The sequence below is a fragment of the Misgurnus anguillicaudatus genome, chromosome 3 (assembly GCF_027580225.2).
Source record: "Misgurnus anguillicaudatus chromosome 3, ASM2758022v2, whole genome shotgun sequence".
Classification (NCBI taxonomy): Eukaryota; Metazoa; Chordata; class Actinopteri; order Cypriniformes; family Cobitidae; genus Misgurnus; species Misgurnus anguillicaudatus.
The window spans coordinates 11,197,792-11,217,611 of NC_073339.2; the positions used below are offsets into that span (position 1 = coordinate 11,197,792).

The window sequence follows — 19,820 nt, forward strand, 5'->3', positions numbered from 1 at the left end:
TTGATCAGTGAGAGAATTGAGGAAAACCACGTGGATAACAAACAGGAGTAAACATCCATGTGACTCGCCAAAAAACTTTAAAGGAACAGTTTGATCCAAAATTTTAGATTCAGATGTCGTTCCAAATCTCTGTTTTCTGTGGATGTGTTTTTGTATGCAAGAATATCAATAAAACATCTGTGTTTTGATCACAGATGAAAAACATCATACACTGTCAGAAAAAAAGGTACAAAACTGTACCTTTTCTGTCTCTGGGGTGGTTCCTTTTTTACCTTTACAGGTATACTAAACATAATACAATACTGTACCTTTTTGGGTACATTAGGGATCTATTGTGTTCCTTTAAAGGAACAGTATGTAAGAAATGTACATCAATTAATCATAAAATGGGCCTGATATGTCACTAGACATTAAGAAATCATTTTCATTTCAAATACTTATATCACTGACAACAGTGGTCTGGCCAGGATATTGTCATTTAAAAAGTGGAGTTGCAGCCCTCAACTGATGTTTATGTTGTCATGTTGTGTATTGGCCACCAGTTGTGTGATTGCAGTAGCAGTTTTAGCCACAAGTTTTGTGATTTAAGTACCAGTTTTGGCCACAATCCTACATATTGTTCCTTTAAAGGTACAGTTAACTGTTTTGTACCCCTACAACAATAGATCCTTAGGGGATACAATATTGTACCCCAAACTGTACAACAATTTAATGTGTTGTATACCCATAAAGGTACAAAAATGAACCTTTGAGGGTACCACCCCAGTGACATAAAAGGCAGTATAAAGAGTGTGAAATAACGAGAATATCCAGACTTTTGGCAATATCTTTAAGCATTATAAAATACAGTATTAAATTATATTTAAATGAGGGGTTTAATAATACTCCATGCATTCTGATTATTAACACAGTTTAAGAGTTGGATTCGTCAAGCTAAACATAGCCAAAGTGTCAAAAAAGCAGTTGGACGTGTCACAGTTTTTTCTGTGCCGAATGCACATCACCAGGGTTCGTACAAGTTTTTTTTCAAACATGGGTACATTTTATGTATCATGGGTAGACCTTACGTATAACTTTTATGGGCACTTCTCCCAGAAAAACACGCCCACACGTCAATCAGCGGGAGAGCGAGAACTGAGGATGCTAGAAGTCACAGGCATCACTTCACGCGACAGCTTTATTTTATATCAAGACTCAACAATGACACGAAAGAAGAAGTGTGTTTTTGGATATAAGGAGAAGCCAGCCAGCCTTATGGAAACAATATGGTTTGTTTATCCGGGGTAACAGCGGAGTTTTGCGCGTATGTTTGTTTAACGCTGGATTTCGTTGAAAAGTCCCAACCGGGTCATGAGATGCATGCGGTAAGTAAGACTTCAGTGTTATGTTGGACATTGGTGCGTAAGTGCATATTATATAAACGACACGAACATGTAGTGAATCATAAGTTATCCAGTGTTGCTTGCTCATGACTCGCTCCTCCCGCGGCACGCGCCAAGGGTGTCGGGTTTTTATGGAAACATTAAATAAAGCTAATCTGTCTTTTATAAATTTGATAAAACTAAAGACTCTTCAGAGATATAAAGAATGTAATACTACTCTATAGGTACTCCAGATTAACATTAGGGGTGTGACGGATCACAAAACTCACAGTTCGGATCAAATTACGGTTTTTGAGGCATAATTTTTCAGATCAGCAAAAATGGCGTGGGAAAAATCTTATAACAAAATATAATGAGGAAATTAGAAACATTTATTTAAAAAAAGAACAAAGTTGCGCATTAATGAAGGTCTAAAATTAGCATTAGGTACAGAAATCGAATCAAATTAATTTTATTTTAGAATTTGTATTGTCTTTATTGTATGAATTAAATATAATTATTATTTTTAGAGCTACAAAAGTGATTTTCTATTTGTCTTGGGTTGTTTTATTAACATTAATGACACAGAACTAAGTAGGTTAATTTAGGTTACTGTCTCTTAAAGAACAAATAAGCACAGACTGGTTTCTGACTCTAATCTATACATACACTTTAAGACATAAACAAATGTTTTTATTTAAAAAAGAAAAGTGTGGAGATCATTTTGTTTGTATGTGCCCTGTCAAGAACAGAAACATTTTATGTTCACTAGCTTTTTGAAACGCATCTCTCCGTGTGTACACTTTTGAGCGCGCACACACACACACAGACGGAGAGCGAATTCCAAACTGTGCAAACTAAACAGTCACTCCACATAAAATGTTACGTTGTTATCAGTGCTCTATTCGCCTAATGTATGTTTATGTACACATGCAAATGATATATTTAAATTTGCGTATTAATCCGCAAATCACATGCGAGCCGAACCGTGGGTCGTGATCCGTACGAATCAACTGCAATCCACACTAATTCTCACAGCACTTATTAACATGAAATAAGCAGAAACAGCACGTGTTATGGGAGCATTTTCTGCAACAACTAAAACACAAAACAATCTCTGAGGCCATTTGAGTATCAAGAATATTATCTAAATGGGTTAAACAGATTAAGCAATAAAGACCCCAGATACTTGGTTTATAAATATCTTTTCAGACAGACTCAAAACTGCATATTTGGTTCAGATTCAGCAAGGGTCCCTATGGACCGGATCTCCAGCAGGAGCAAAGCCAAGACAAACCAGCTTCCCCGAGACCACAAGCGGCTCTGTATTGATTTTGCTTCAGTTAGCGGGGGAAACCGGGTGAATGAATGGACCCAGAGGAGAGAGACGCGAGGGGATGGGAGAGGACCGTATCGATGACACAGAGAATTTTCATAGTGGAGCATTGTTCAAAAAGTGCAGTGAGAAATACCTGAAATACCAAACTTCCTTGAAATAATAATTTTTAATAATAACGCATGATGATAATTGTTCATTAACACTGGGATGGAAGATGTATGGGTGACAATATCAGCATCGGCTAATATCAGCTTGTCACAAGATTATCAACGGCTGTCTAAATTGGCCATGGGATCCTTTCAATGGAAAAAAACAGAGGCTGATAAAATGTATCTTAAATGCACTGTAAGTCACTTAAGATAAAAGCATCTGCCATATGTATACAGTAAATGCAATCAACTCTATATTAGATACTTCAGGCAAGGTTACAATGGTTTCTCCTTGTATCGGTTTGGGGTGCGTGACACAGTAACTTCTATGTCGGATTCCAAGGCCCTGCAGGATCCATTACTCTATTATGAAACTCGAGACAAGGGGGATTTTTCCATCCTTCTCTCTCCATGAACCAAAGAGAAGCCAAAGCAGAGCAACATCTGCCAATAGCTTCTTTAACCCTTGTATTGTGTTCGATTTTTGTGACGATTTTGATGGAGCGGCTCAAATAGACCCGCATTGGATTCAATTCAATTCCCTAAATATCACATTATGAAAAACTTAAGTATGAACACACTGCAAAAAATCATTTTCAAGAAAAAAAGTCTTAGTATTTTTGTCTTGTTTTCAGTAAAAATATCTAAAAATTCTTAAATTAAGAGGCTTTTTCTTTATGAGCAAAATGACCCAAAAAAATAAGTCTAGTTTTTAGACCAGAAATATCAAATTTAAGTGATTTTGTGCATAAAATAAGCTAATTTGTCTTGAATTTTTCTTGAATTTGGTGTTTAATAAAAATGTTTACGTTTTTTTTTTTTGCTTACCTCATTAGCAGATTTTTTTGCTTGTTTTATGCACAAAAATTACTTACATTTTCTAAACACTAGACTTATTTTCTTGGGTCGTTTTGCTCATCAAGAAAAAGCATCTTAATTTAAGAATTTTTTGATATTTTTACTGAAAACAAGACAAAAATAATAAGATTTTTTTTCTTGAAATTCCTTTTTTGCCATGCAGGACCATTTCAGTATTTGTCACACATTACAAACACTTAATTTCAAAAAGTATGATTTTTAAAAATGCATTTAGCCACAATTTTAACATGTTTGTTTTAACAAATGTTAAAAATAAATTGTTTAACATTTAAAATTTTAATGCAACATTTTCTTTTTTAACAAACCTTTGTTTAAAACATCCTAAATAAACAATTTAATATTGCTGTGAAATAAAATTAAGCTTTTCTTTTCCTAAATTGGCTGTTCTTTTGTTCTTGAAGTTCATTGTACATCGAGCTTGTGCTTTCTGTCTTCTTGCATTTTACACAAATGGTGGTTGTTTTGGTGTCATGTTTTTTGGGGCACAACTGGCAACAGTTGCATAGTGTTTTATATACACTAAAAATAGAAATGATAGTTTACTTTCACTTTTCTTTGTCTGAGGAAGTCTTTATCAGTACTGAAAATAGTGAAGAAAAGCTCACTTTTCCCTTTTCAGAGTAGTGAAACACCAACATATACGCAATAAATAAAATATATTTAATTTGTGTCTATACAGTTTCCTTGGAAAAAAAATATGGGTCAAATTGACCCACGAACATCAAAATCGTAAAAAATCATTATTTGTGTAAAAAAAACAGTAAAAATCAGTCCATCCTAACTTTGCATACATGTTCATGGCCCTAAATGAGAAAAAGTGACAAAATGTCTAGAAGAAAAAGATAACAAGTAGTATTTCATATACTTAGTAAATAAAAATGATAGCTCACTTTTACCATCTGTGTCTGTGAAAGTCTTTGTCAGTACTCAAAAGAGTGAAGAGAAGCATTTTTACCCCCATTTCAGGATAGTAAAACACAATATAGCAATATATACTGAAAATATATATTTAATTTGGGTCTGTGCAGTTGCTTTGGAACAAAAAAAATAGGTGGGTCAAATTGACCCGCGAACCTCAAAATCGTTACAAATTTTTTTGCGTACACTTTAAAACATATCAGCGTGTCCAAACTTTGCATGCATGTTCATGGCCATAAATGAGAAAAAGTGACAAAATTTCAAGTATAAAATCACAATTTAACTGTTTTTTCCGACAACTTAAAAATCAAAACAGGTCAAATTGACCCTGAACATAATATAAGGGTTAAAAGCAATTTCAAGCACAATACAAAACATTTTAATTATTGTACTTTGTCAGTTATGCTATGGTAGTTGTTTGTACTATATCACAAAATGTGTATGAGTTATGAAGCTATAAAGTCTGGTGATCAGATTTTGGAGGTTGGGCGTCTAGCGCTGTCACAACAGCTTGCCACACCTCATCTTTAATTTCAATAAGTGCTTTGGGCATTTGAGAAATTTAGCGGTCGAAGCTAGACACAAGGTTCACCCTGAAGTTGACCTAGTTGTCTCTGCTGGTTTTGGTATTTAGATTTGCTCCTCACTTCGACACATTTTTCTTGTCACCACAATGCCTGTGATTCACACTCTGGCTACGTCTGGCTTGTTTCTACGTCGCCCATCGTCTCCAAACTGGAGTTAAGCTGACACGCTTTGTCCACACTGTAAAACAGCTGGAGTTTAGCCATGCCTGAACAAACCGAGGGTTTTATGAAGAAAGACTGTTATGCCTCGAGTCTATTGGTAACAGACAGTCTTATCTGAAAGCTTTAAAACACATAAACAGTAATCTAGAACACCAAGACAGGCACAAAATAAACCAGGAACTTCAATAAAATAAACATATCTACAGCAAGACTGTTTGGCATAGTTGGTATGATGATGTCATATGTGACTCTACCAGCAAATCTGTTTTTCTGAATGGCCTCAGGCCGGGATTAAGCGGATTTAAAAAGAAAGTATTTGATGAAAGTATAATACGTGCCAAAAGCATTTGGATAATAAGATTATCTCATTTGTGATGGTGTTTAGCGGCTTTTCTATAACAATTATGCACAGGCGTCTGAACCATTTTATGTGGGTGGAACAGGACCCACCCACTTTCTAAGATAAATGATATTGGACCCACTCACTTTTTCTCTAATTCAGCGCACATGTCTGTTCACTTGTCAGAGTCAAATCAATCCCACTAGTGCAAGGGTGGGCAATCCTGGTCCTGCAGGACCACTGTCCCGCAAAGTTTAGCTCCAACCGTTATCAAACACACCTGAAAACCTGAAGCCACTCACATTTTTTTACTTCGGACACCCATACGAATATGTATGTGTTATTCAAGCACTAAAATATCCCAAAAGATACATTTACAAAGTGCTCGATTCTGTATAAAATGAGAATCACGATTCTTTTGCTTAAAATAAAGATCACGATTCTCAAGAACTTCGTTACTTTTAAAGACATACAACACCTGAACTTTAAATTCAGTTAATGTTAATTGTAGAGTGATTATGTATTCATTTTATTTAAATAAAATAATTAAAATGTACACTACATTTTAAGTAAATTAAAAAACCCGAATACGTTTTGGTGCAAATTGCTGCCACATGGATTGACATTACTTTATGGCAATGTGCTATGACGTGGTTCGGCGGCAAGTCGGAAAGTCGGAAACGTTTGGCGGAAACCAATCAAAAGGTGAAAACCTCCGCTTGAGAGGATTCCAGAGAATGCATTCGAGCGTCTTTGTTTTTTGACACTCTCGCTGAACGTCCATTGCGTGAATAAATCTACATGCACGCTTAATCTTCACGCCCACTAGAACACTTGGGCAAAATACAGGAAAACGTAATGTAAGTAGTCAAGTGCATAGGCAGCAAGTGTGCTAAAAACCCTTTCGGAAGGGATAAGATCCGGAATAAGATCCTCTTTTTGATACTAAAACGTCAAGGTTCTTGTCGGACGTACCTGCGCATTGCTCTGCCTCACTTATTCTCTTTAGTTTCTGTTTCTTTCGGTCTAAACTTCTCGGCGAAAGCATCCGCTGTACCAGTGGAGCGAACACGAGAATATCTGGCTTGCGCAATAATAAATGTGACGTCAAGACGTCATCGCGGCCGCTGTGATTGCGTGTTGTCGAGAGAACTGACGAGACTGCTGCTGCGTCCAAAACCGCCTACTTCCATACAATATGTAGTAGGCGAAAAGCAGTAGGCGAGGCGAGTACTATGTCAGAATACGTAGTATTCCAAAAACAGTATGCGAAAAGTAACCGGGATGACCTACTACTTCCAGTTATATTTCGAAGCATGCATACGATGGACACTTCACTATCCCATGATGCCCCAGGAGCAGAGTTATAAAACGAAGAAGAAAGGCGAAAGCAGCGATGTGGCCATTTTCACGCTGGTATGACATGACGTGATAACGATGTATGTCACTTGATGTATCAACATGGCGGATGTAGTATGTTCTAATCGCATTCATACTACTAGGATTCTTACTATACAGTACCTACTGTTTTAACAGTCAGTAAGTAAGTACTTCATCTCATTCAGTATCTACTGAACAGCATGCGTTTTTGCCTGCGTCTTTCCTCCTTGAAAATATAATTACCTGAATAGTCGAAATGCTGGATTGAGATCATTTTGGGGGTCAAATCGAGATCACGAACTTTTAACGATTAATCGTGCAGCTCTAATGTATCCTCTGCAAAAATGTCTTCACAAGCAAAATTTGATTAGCAAGCTTATTTGGCCCACGCAATTGCAAATTTTCCTTAGTGTGACAACATATGCTTGACCAACCCCAAGTTCAACATGACAGACAGCAAGTAGACATTTACTAGTCCACTAATATTGTTCACTCGAAGGAGTAAATGTAAACGAGTAAGTGAATTCGAACACTTGAGCTCACAGGAAGCACTGCAGTGTTGGCGCCAACTTCCACTGAGATGCGAGAATTAATTCTGCGAGTCTCAATGGACGACTAGCCGCTAGCTGTGAGTGTATATATCGGTTGTTCACTCATTATGCGGTGCATTGTGCACTATGATTTCGGACACCACTAAAAATGGATGTGCACTATTTAAGCGTATAGGGGGCTATTTCGGACACAGCCTAGGTCAAGACATCTCACTACAATGACATTTAAACCATATGATTGACTTGCATATTATTGACATACATTCAACGCATCCTGCGTACTCCTTACAACCCAAGCATTAAAAGGAAGTAGTAGATTATTTTTCTCCCAAAAGTAGGATGCTAAGTCTTGGTAGCCTGTTTATCCTTGCTAGTTCTCTAGTTGTGCTAGTTAACCATTATAGCGCAGTGTTTGGAAAGCATGACCAACCACAAAGTTCAAAAGATTGAAAGTCAACATATTTCATCAGACTCCTTTTTTGGAACAAAGTTTGAACATTAACAAATTGTTAAGAAGGTTTATCTAAGGCAACACAGAGCTAATCTCCACTTTATTCTTTCCATTATTGTTGATAATCTCTGCATGAACCCTTGTCTAATAAAACATATTTTGACCCAGAAAAGTATCATGTAAACATCTCAAGTTCATGTTACAAAGACCTGGAGGGGGCTTCTGACACCTCCAGATGGAGCCAAGCACCAGACTGTAGATTCAGAAGGAGATCTTAAGGACAAAGACTAAAGGAGGAGTGATTTATCAAAGAGGAAGCATGTACCAGAACAGCTGAGGTTTCAAAGACCTCAAGTGGGATAAAAACAAAGAACGCTTGACGCTTGTATTTAAAAACATTTGGTGTGTGTGGGCAACTGCGTGTTTGTGGTTTGTATATAAACCAGTCAATAAAAACCACGTGGTAATGCAATTATCTTTTCAGTCTGTGTGTTTTTGTAACTCACCGCTTTCGCTCTTCTCGATCACGTCCACCGTTTCTCCAGCCTTCAGGCTGATTTCCGAGTTCTCCTGCCGGTCGTAGTTGGCCACCACCACGTACTGCTCCAGCACCATGGGCTCACTGCTGTCCAACCCTGCAGACGAGGGGAAGAAACAAGCTGTCAGCCACCTTCCTGCCGTCCCGGCACTTCCCCCGCTGACCCTGCCCTGCCAGCGACCTCCGGTTTGACCCCCGTACGCCGCCATCCGCACAACGCACCCTAGCGCAACTCGAACCCCAGCTCGCTGTGCATGCTCCACAACGGCCGGCCATTTAGATGAACCTTTGCCCTCGCCGCAGACGGGGGTACACGCGCATTGGAAGGGGCAAAAAGATCACCGAGAACGAATAAGCAAGGCGGTACAAACTCGCTTCAAGGAGTCGACAGCTCAGTGGAGTTTCTCCATAATACGGTGAATGTTTTTGGGAAGAAAAATGGAGGAATGTTAGGAAGGGAAAATAGCCGGGAAAGACAGCAGGAGTTGCTTACGGTAGGGGACGTGACTTGGAAGTGGAGCGATAGAACGGACCTTTCTCTCTCTCTCTCTTTTGCTCCCTTACTCAGTTTTCACTCTCTCTCCTCCCATCCGGGTGAAATGGGGGGAGAGAAGAACGCCAATCAGGGCAGACCACTCTCCAAACCTTAAATAGAAACATATGAGTAGGACGAGTGAAGAGAGAGAAGGAGAGATAGAAGCCGTGTTTATGTGAAACACAAGTAGAAAGCATTTCAGCTGGGGTTAAGCTGCTTTCCTTCATCCTCTTTTGCTTGCTCTATTTCGCCTGACAATCTCTTCACATGTTTTCCTCAATCCATGACTTCATTTGTTGTGTTAGGCAGACCCACGGAGAAACTCTTTTTTTTATACAACTTCTGTTCTTCTATGAAAACAATTGATTATAATGAACAAGTGGATTTTAAAGTCAACATGAAATTAGTTTGTTATCATAACACACAAGGCAATAAATAGAACACTTTATTTTTGAAGCTTTAAGGAATATTCAATTTTCTTAAACAAAATCCAGATTGTTTCCTCACCACCATGTCATCCAAAATGTTTTGTCTTTCTTTGTTCAGTAGAGAAGAAATTATGTTTTTTGAGGAAAACATTGCAGGATTTCTCTCATTCCAATGGACCCCAATAGAGCCCAACATTTAATACCTAACACTTAACAGTTTTTTTAGCGAAGTTTCAAAGGACCACAAACGATCCCAAACGAGGCATAAGGGTCTTATCTAGCGAAACGATTGTCATTTTCGACAAGAAAAATAAAAAACATCCACTTTTAAACCACAACTTCTCGTCTAGATCCGGTCATGATGCGCCAGCGTGACCCCAAGCAATACGTCATGACGTCAAGAGGTCACAGAGGACGAACGCGAAACTCCGCCCCAGTGTTTACAAGTGTTGAGAAAGAGGACCATTCCTACGTTGTTGTATGTCAACTGATACTAATTAATGTCTTTGTGTCAGTTTATTGTTTACAATGGTCCGCAAATGTGCGTTTTATATATATATAACACATGACCTCCCTACGTCACTACGCATTTACGTTATGTTGCGCTGGACGGGATCTGACAAGAAGTTGTGGTTTAAAAGTGGATTTTTTTTATTTTTCTTGTCAAAAATGACAATCGTTTCGCTAGATAAGACCCTTATGCCTCGTTTGGGATCGTTTATAATCCTTTGAAACTCCGTTGAAAAAACTGTTAAGTATTAAATGTTGGGCTCTATTAAAGTCCATTAAAATGAGAAAAATCCTGCAATGTTTTCCTCAAAAAACATAATTTCTTCTCAACTGAACAAAGAAAGACATCAACATTTTGGATTACATGGTGGTGAGTAAATTATCTGGATTTTCTTTTAAGAAAATGGAATATTCCTTTAATGATTTAATTTATCGAACATCCTTTAGAAAAAACTCACTTTGTCTTTTTTTACTTGCATTAAGCTGTAAACAACATTGTAAAAAGTAAAACTGCTCTACTTAAACAACTTAATTCAATTGGTATCAATTAAAGTAATTTTTTAAGTTGATCCAACGTTTCCTTTTTTACAGTGAAAAGCTTCGCCTCTAAAACAGCACTGATTTCAGCTGATGTCACAGATTTTTTTTAGCCCCACCCCTTTAACCACCTGACTTCATAAAACTGGAATGCCACTTCGTTAAAAATAAAGAATAACACATCAAACGTTTCTGTTTTATATTCTGGTTATACGTTCGTGACTTTCTGCGTATTGTTATTAAAACTTCAAATAGCATATTTTAACTTAACAACTATTGTTGCAGTTTCTTTGAATGCTAGCACTTCACAAAGCTATGTGGTTTTTCTCTCTGCATTTTCATGGCGTGGTTTTCTGGACACTGGAAGTCAGAAGGAGAAATGTTTTAAATGTTCTTACATAAGCAGTAAATGGAAAGATCTACATAATGTTCCAGAAATTGGAGTTAGGTTAGCATTTGTCAAACACACAAAAAACCTAACCTCTTACTAAATCAGATTAGAATAAACAAAAAAGAGTTAAAAATTGCATGACTATGTATTGCATAACTATATTTATAGACAAAAACAAATCCATAAATCTTTAAAACAATATTACACATTTTCTAAGAACTATTAACTTTTATTTGCCCAACATTCAAGATGAACTGGAGAAGGTATTTAATCAATTGTTGTGATGTTTGTGTAAGGTTTTATTCTGTGTATTTTTGTATTTTGGACTTTTATTTTGACATCCTGTTCTGTTCTGGCTTTTATTTTGATATACATCCTGCCATGTTTCACTTCACACTTCCTGTCTGTTTTGTATATAAGTCACTTCCTGTTCACCTGTTAGCTGCTGATTAATGTTTAGCCTTACCACTCTGTTACCTGTCTGAATCTGTTCCTGTTTGAATCTGTTCCTGTTATCTGTAATCCTGTTATTTGTATTCTGTTCCTGTTTCTGACCTGTGCCTGTTATTTGGATATATTGCCTGTTTGCCGCCTGCCCTGATATTGTGCCTGTTTTGGATTACGTTTTTGGATCACCCTTAATGGATATGTTTGCTGGCCCTTTTGGGGATTTTTCTAATAAACACCTTTTGCAAATGGATTCAACTTCTCCGCTTTCATTAAAGCCACCCACGTTACAGTTTGTATAAAAAATAAAACTGTTAGTTTCAATCCTTGATTCTGATTGGTCAATAGCTGTGTTTTATTGTAACTAAAATGACCACTACACCCAACAATTGTGTCCCAAATTGCATTTTGTGACAGTAGGTACTGAATTAGATGTAGTACCTAATAGTGCTGGGCGATATGCCCCATTTTGAGATTGTCCTATCGCCAGCCAGTGAGATCGCCAATACACGGTTACAATCGGGGGGCGGGGCAATAGTTTATTCATGTATTTATTTGAAGAGTTTCGTTGTAAAACGAGATAAATCCATTTTTTAAACTTTTTGTCAAAACATGTTTATTATTATATTATCATGTTATTATTTTGTTTTCTGGTGCTACTTAGCTGTATTTTTTAAGTTATGAAGGTTTAAATCAAAACAAACCAACTGCAGTTGAATTGAAATTAATTGGAATGCACAACCAAAAAACGAGATTTCTGAAAAATTAAAAATTATTTGGTTATCTCGTTTTGCAACGAAACTCTTAATTTGTTCATTTTTACTTATTTAAGTCACTTGATAGGTGGACATAAAAGAAGCTGATTTACTCTAATGGTGCCGCGGTAGAGGCGGCAAGAACGCGCTATTTGCATGTAGTTGGACGCTTGAACATTTAAGTTTACGTTGCGTGTGAAAACTGCGCGTGAAATTCTAGTCATTTAAGACATTCACGTGGAAATTCGCATCATGGGAGGGGCTTCTGCGACTGCGCTCGCTTTCTGTAATCACGTCACTACTACAGTAAGGTCCTGATTGGTTAACGTGGTGCGGAAATCCGCCGAAGTTCAGATTTTTCAACTCGCGGATTCCTAATCGCGTCTTTGCATTGACATGTAAATCACTTGCGCTTGCCGCCTCTACCGCGTCTGGTGTGAACCCTGCATAAGGCCAACACTGTCATGACGAAATTTCCTCCGTGCCAGGGAGCTGGAACAACAAACTCGCTGGTTTAAACCTTTGCATGCTTAAAGCATTGTTTATACTCGACGCGTCCGCATGAGAGCATTGGTGCGCACGGCAAAAATGACGTCAACGCGGAGTGCGCGGTCGTGTGCGTGAGACCCCATTTCGCGTGGAGGTGTGCAAGGCATATTTTGTAACTGGGCGTGTGGCTCCGTATCCGAATATGACCGACCTCAAGGCGATTCAGGCCGAATAGGCAAGCCTGTGATGTATCTCAATCAATGCATATACTATTTATCTGACACTCTTAAAGTATGGAAACCTCCCATTTAAAACACAAAATCTTTACATATTATTGAGAATTATTGCCTTATATTTAAAGTAAATGTACCACTGGATGAGGAATAACCTTGAGATTTCTGTATAATTGGTTTAGTAAAAATTATATGAAATGATAATGTTTAAAAAAGACATTTAAGAGATTGATGTTTAATTCATGTTCTCATGTTTATATATGTTACAAGCACCAGGGTTGTTCCAGCAAACTACTTCTATCCTCTTCGTGTTTGTTTTTGACTCGATTGCTCACGTCGCCCCCTGTCGTTTCAAAGAATAGTGCAACAACGAGTGTCAACTATAAACACCTCGTCCTTTGTTGAGATGCACGCGTTCAGCGGAGGCTCGCGTTGGGGACCAAAGTGCGAGTATAAACAAACCTTTACAAGTCCAGGTACATGCAAGAAGGAATCCCTGTGTGTTACAAGCTCTCACGCAAAAGTGAAGCCCACAAACCCTCTCACGCGAGGAAAAGCATGCAATGCGCAAGTGAAACTATGATGATAATGATAATAATAACTATCGCCAACTATCATCATGAAAGTCCGCTATTGACTGTTGATACACGATAGTATTGTCTATCGGCACAATCCTAGTACCTACTCATCGACTGTTAAAACAGTAACAACAAGTTAGTCATTAAAACTTGAATAACGTTAAACAAGTGCAATTTAACCACAAGGGACAGATGTTTAATATATGTTTAGCAAAAGAAGCATTTATTAAATTAACAATATGAACGGTATTGTGCTTTGTGTCTCTATCAACAACTTCACATCCAGCAGAATTTACATCCATTTAATTAAGAATTTCTCTGGAAACTTAGGATGTTAAGTAGAGTTGATGGTAGGTGAGAGGAGAAAGCATGCGCTCTGTATTTTGTCACAATTACCACCAGGGATGATAAAGGACGATAACTCCACAGCGTTGTGTCATGCTAACCCAGCAACATATTGCTTAACCGAATGCTTGTGGCTGCACTGAAGTGAACTGTGAAATAAATGTTGCACATTCAGTGCAGTTTGTGCCAATGTGGCAAATACTTCACAGCTTTCTTAAGGAACAAAAGTGTCAAAACACATGATGTGTATTTTACAGGTTTCCTTCAGCATCAGTTCAGCATCTTTATTTGGATGATTTTAGCATGAATTAAATATTTAGAAAATGCTAAATGATGCAGAATCAATGTTTTCCTCTATTTTACAGTAAATAGACCAATTATGGAGGGCGTGTGAGGAGCATGACGGATATGGGTCATATAACTGTGAGTGTCAGCATTTTCTTCCGAAAAACCGAGAGCATTCCTTTCTGAAGTGTTTACAGTATCTGCAGGCCGTAGTTTGTAAAATTTCCTCAGAAGAGGAAGAACAAAATTGCTTGCAAAAAGTTTTATACAAAGTGAGTATTCAAGATCTATTGGCTTTCTTGTCTAGCCGTATTAACATTAAGAGGAAAGACAATGAAGTCAATTTTGGCAAGTGTTTTGGAATTATGATGAAATGAATGACAACACAAAAGTGCTTAAAAGTAAAAGTGCACACAAACACATACATATAAAGCATATATACCTGAGGCTTCACATTTGGTCGGACTGTCCTGAAGTCCATACATCCAAACTGAAGGCAGCAGAAAAGAAAGAAGAGAAAAAAGGAATGAAGAAGCAGTAGTTATTAAGGAAAGTGTGGAAAAAGAGACAGCAGTCAGAAGTTTTATATACACATGTCAAAATAAACACGTTAACGCAAATTCATTTCAACGCCACTAATTTTATTAACATGCAATTGACGCAACGCGCAATTTCGGTTTGACCCTTGGTCTAGCCCATACTTAAATAAATTGAGACCCAGCCTTAATGAGGGTCGCACAGACGAGAAGCGTCGTGTCGCGCCATGAATGAAACAGAACACATTATTTTTTACGCACATCGGTGGCGCCTAGACACTGCTCAAATCCCTGTCACTCCAAAAAGCGCCACTCACAAAGTTTAACATTAAATAACATCATATTTGTTAGCGATTAACATTGACTGCTAACATATATTTTGCATTTTGAGGTGGACGCTATCTGACTAAGCTCGCGCTATTTGATTGAGTTGTCCGATAAATAAGAACATTAAACTCACGTCTAGCGAATCCAATGCTCCTAATGGTCGTTTAACATCTAAAGTGATCTTTATTTGTATATTTTCTGAGAGCTGTACCATCCTAAATGCTTAATCTAATACAAAGGAAGCGTGTCCATCTCCTTGCGCATCTGACATTTTGGTTACGGTTTTAAAACATGCAGGAATTAGAAAAGAAAGTGCAGGACTTACTTGATGTTAAAATAGTTATTAAAAGAGATAAAGTTCGGGACCTGATTAATGTTAAAAGAGTTATTAAGAGCGACAAGACTCAAAAGCGATCTTCCTCACACTCATATATGACATATCCGAAGCGCGTGCACACAAACGGGAGTGCCCGACCCCAGTATATAGAAATCTACAGAGAATTACAGTTTAAAAATATCTAGAATATAGATATAGGGCCAGATTTACTAAACGGGGCAAATTAGCGTGAGAGCGCAATTCCAAAAAAGCCCCGATGGAAGTGGTAATATCTGCGGCTTATTTATAGCCTGGCTAACACCAGACCAGTCTCATAGAGAATGGGACGTGGTCTGGGAACCACATGTTAATTTTCTCGTATTTGAGGGGTGGTTTACGAATGCCCAAAGCTGTTTATTGGCCGCTACAAATGTCTAACAAATGAGTATGTATGTAGCTCATAGCCAATCGGTGTGTGGCATAGACGTCGTCATCGTCTTGCTGACCCTCCCCGTTCTGTGATTGGTTCCCTATGCCGTTTATTGGATGCTACGAATGTCTATCAAATGTGTCTGTGCGTAGCTCATAGCCAATCGGTGTGTCGCATAGACGTGGGAGTACTTCGACTCGGCGCAGTAACGCCCTCCCTCTCCCATTATGAGAGTGAGAAGGGGAGCGGACTTTTCAGGCGAGTCGAAGTACTCCCAAAAGTGCTATTACGCCATAAAATATAGTTCCTCTTTTAAATCCGCTTAGAAAAGCGCTACGTTTTATTTTGTACCACCAAACTTGCTCGTATAACTACTCGTCTTAAATAGGAAAAACGTTGATGTGTTTGGTCACTTCTAACTTTATCTCTAAATGGTACCATTGAATGAATGGGGCTAAGCTAAATGCTATCAAAGCGTCGCAGCGAGCTCCAGCGCTTACGTGCACACACACAGATGATAGAGGGATGTATCAACAATTCTTAGTTAAGGTAATAACATATTTTAATATTGAAAATGAGTAGACTATTCCTTTAAGTCAGGTAAACTACTTGGTCCGAAAATTGAGTAAACAAGAAAAAGGTAGGGGAAGATTTTTCGTAGTGCTGGCTTAAGATTTTTTTCACAATGCATTTGGGTTTGCCAAATGTCCCACTGACTAAATGGCAACTAGTGCAAGAGCTCATAGCTTTACAGAGTTATTAAGCAAGACGCCATCTGGTTACAATACCCATAAAGCATCACATGGTGTTGAACAATGTGACTGTGTGTATGTGTGCTCTGACAAATCTATTGACTGAAAAGCAAGTATGTCTGACTTTAACGGTGTGAGGCCGCAGCAGAGTATCCTAATATCTCTCTTATCGCAAACACACACCAGACTCCATCAGGAAATTAAATGTCACACATCACCATCAGTGACAAATATGGCCGTATAGGGAAGAGACATGTGCTAAAAAAACTATCTAAGGGTCACGTGAACAAACATAGAACCTAAAATTAAGTGTCATTTAAATGAACACCTAACAATAAAGCTCAGACCGAATTCATATTGTTCATACCTCCGACCCCACAGGAGAACCTCGCCCAATATCCATCCACCCTAACCACACCTCTGCGTCTTAATCCATTCATTCCTGACATTTTTACCTCCAACACGTGATGCCGTGCTACCCGTTAACACAACAAATAAAACTGTACAATTTGATCCGGACAGCTGTTACCCTTTCATGCTCCTCCGGGATCGGTCCCCGCCCAAACTCTTTTTGAGCTTTGCTGGAGAACGACCAGCACGGTTGGTGAATCAGTCAGAAAAATGTTAAACAAATGCCAGGTTTAAGATCTTTGTCTGTGTTCGCCTTTGATAAAGCACTGACAAGTTTCAAAGCAGAAGGTATCAAAGCAGAGTTTAGTTGTTAAAAAGCTAGTAAAGTCAAAAACATTTACTCTTTATTACTTAAACCTTAAAGAACAAAGAAAGAGATCATATTTAGGACTATTCATATTTGCAACATACACTGAAACTTATTGGAAATCATACTGAGGTAATAATGTTTTGCACAACCGTGTGAAATCCATGCCAACAACAATTTCATTTTTATTTACTTTTCACAAATTGCTATGCATACAATAACTTTGTAAGACTTTCATGTCTCACTGTAGTCTATACAGTGTGTCAATGTAACATCACCGCTGTCCGAATCAATTATAAGACGTTTGCAAAGGACTACAGTCAGTTAAAGTTGCACTTTCCAAGGTTGCTTTTTAGGTCAACATTAGACCCCCCCCTAAAAAAGCATTCATGGAGTCTGAACCTAATGGACTGAAGTTCCACGGAGATTCAATCCTTACCAAATGCTCAACACAACCCTGCGTAGATCCTTCCCCACAGAGCAGCTCTTCACATCTGACAGATATTAACTTTCCACCTTACTGACCTTCCCTTCACACAGACGCACTGAACTACTCACTGTTCATGAACATACAGTCAATCCCTCACAAACTCCCACCCATGAAACACACACACACACACACACACACACACACACACACACACACACACACACACAGAGTAGTGATTAAGCTCAGGTCAGTGTTGTTAGAAGTCTGTTTTGGTTTCTCTCACTGTAATTTATGTCTCATTTCTGACCCCAGACCCTCAATCTCCCGCTGCGTTACAGGAAATGTACATCTCTTTCTTATTTTTGTGTGGAAGATTTTTGTGTTGAACTGTACTTCAGTCTTATGATACCTATAACACTTTTTTTATTTTTTTCTAAAGAATTATAAAAAAATGGAACCACCGATGGCTAAGCAGTTCCCCAAGTCCCTTAGGTTTCACACTAGCACTTTTTGAGTTTGACGTCAAATTTTTTTTTGATGATTTTTTCCAAACACAGGTGCAAACCGCACCCAAGTCTGCCTAAAATGGTGGTATGGGGTGCGGTTCTTACAGTTTTTGTTATGGTTCTTTTCTTATAAATTAAAAAAATGCACCATGATGGCTAAACAGTTCCCCAAGTCCCTCTTAGGGGGTTCCAAACTAGCACTTTTTGGGTTTGACCTCAGTTTTTTTGTCGTTGTTGTTTTTTGATGATGTGAACACTATTTTCCAAACTCGGGTGCACACACGCGAACCCCACCCAAGTCCGCCTGAAAAATTTGTATAGGGTACATTTCCCTGTTGAATGATTAAAAATTGTGCCACCGATGGCGAAGCAGTTCCCCAAGTCCCTCTTAGAGGGGTTTAGACTTGCACTTTTTGATTTCTACGTCAGAGTTTGTTCGTTTTTTTTTTTTGATGATGATGATCTGAACACTATTTTCCAAACACAGGTACACACCTGCGAACCACACCCAAGTCCGACTGAAAGGTGGTATGGGGTACGGTTCTCGTGGACAATTATTGTTATGGTTCTTTTCTTATAAATTATAAAAAATTGCACCACAATGGCTTAGCGGTTCTCCAAGTCCCTCTTAGGGGGGTTTTACACTAGAACTTTTTGGGTTTGCCGTCAGATTTTTTTTATGATGTGAACACTAAAATTTTATGGATGGTTCTTGTTACAGTTCTTTTCCATGTCCCCCTTAGATGGGTGTTACATTAGCACTTTTTTTTTATTGAAGTCAACTTTTTTTTTGGATGACGTGAACACTATTTTCCAAACTCAGGTGCCCACCCGCAAACCCCATCCATGTGCGCCTAAAAAAATGGTCTTGGGTGCGGTTCTTGTGGATGGTTCTTTTTACAGTTCTTTTCTGATGAATGATTGAAAAAATGCACCACAATGGCTTAGCGGTTCCCCAAGTCCCCTTTAAGTGGGTGTTACATTAGCTTACATTAACTTTTTGGTTTTTTGATTGACGTCAATGTTTTTTTTTGGATGATGTGAACACTATTTTCAAAACACAGGTGCACACCCGCGAAACACACCCAAGTCCGCCTGAAAGGTGGTATGGGGTACGGTTCTCGTGGACAGTTATTGTTATGGTTCTTTTCTTATAAATTATAAAAAAATGCACCACAATGGCTTAGCGGTTCCCCAAGTCCCTCTTAGGGGGGTTTTACACTAGAACTTTTTGGGTTTGACGTCAGATTTTTTTATGATGTGAACACTAAAAATATGGTTTTGGGTGCGTTTTTATGGATGGTTCTTGTTACAGTTCTTTTCCAAGTCCCCCTTAGTTGGGTGTTACATTAGCACTTTTTTTTATTGAAGTCAAAGTTTTTTTTGGATGATGTGAACACTATTTTACAAACTCAGGTGCCCACCCGCAAACCCCACCCAAGTGCACCTAAAAAGGTGGTCTTGGGTGCGGTTTTGTGGATGGTTCTTGTTACAGTTCTTTTCCAAGTCCCTCTTAGTTGGGTGTTACATTAGCACTTTTTTTATTAAAGTCAAAGTTTTTTTTGGATGACGTGAACACTATTTTCCAAACTCAGGTGCCCACCCGCAAACCCCACC

General features: G+C 38.3%; 1 protein-coding gene across 7 annotated transcripts in view; it reads right to left on the reverse strand.

Annotated features, from left to right (window-relative positions):
• The window catches only part of sh3pxd2aa (SH3 and PX domains 2Aa), a 166,285-nt gene that overhangs the window by 37,692 nt on the left and 108,773 nt on the right, over positions 1–19,820 (reverse strand). For 5 of the 7 annotated variants that reach the window (XM_055204579.2, XM_055204574.2, XM_055204580.2 and 2 more), the window contains 2 exons: positions 14,631–14,678; positions 8,624–8,752 (listed from right to left, as the gene is read on the reverse strand). In XM_055204579.2, the coding sequence (XP_055060554.2) occupies positions 8,624–8,752; positions 14,631–14,678 (177 nt within the window). The remainder of the gene's footprint in view (positions 1–8,623; positions 8,753–14,630; positions 14,679–19,820) is intronic. The other 2 variants (XM_055204577.2, XM_055204578.2) reach the window with 1 other exon arrangement.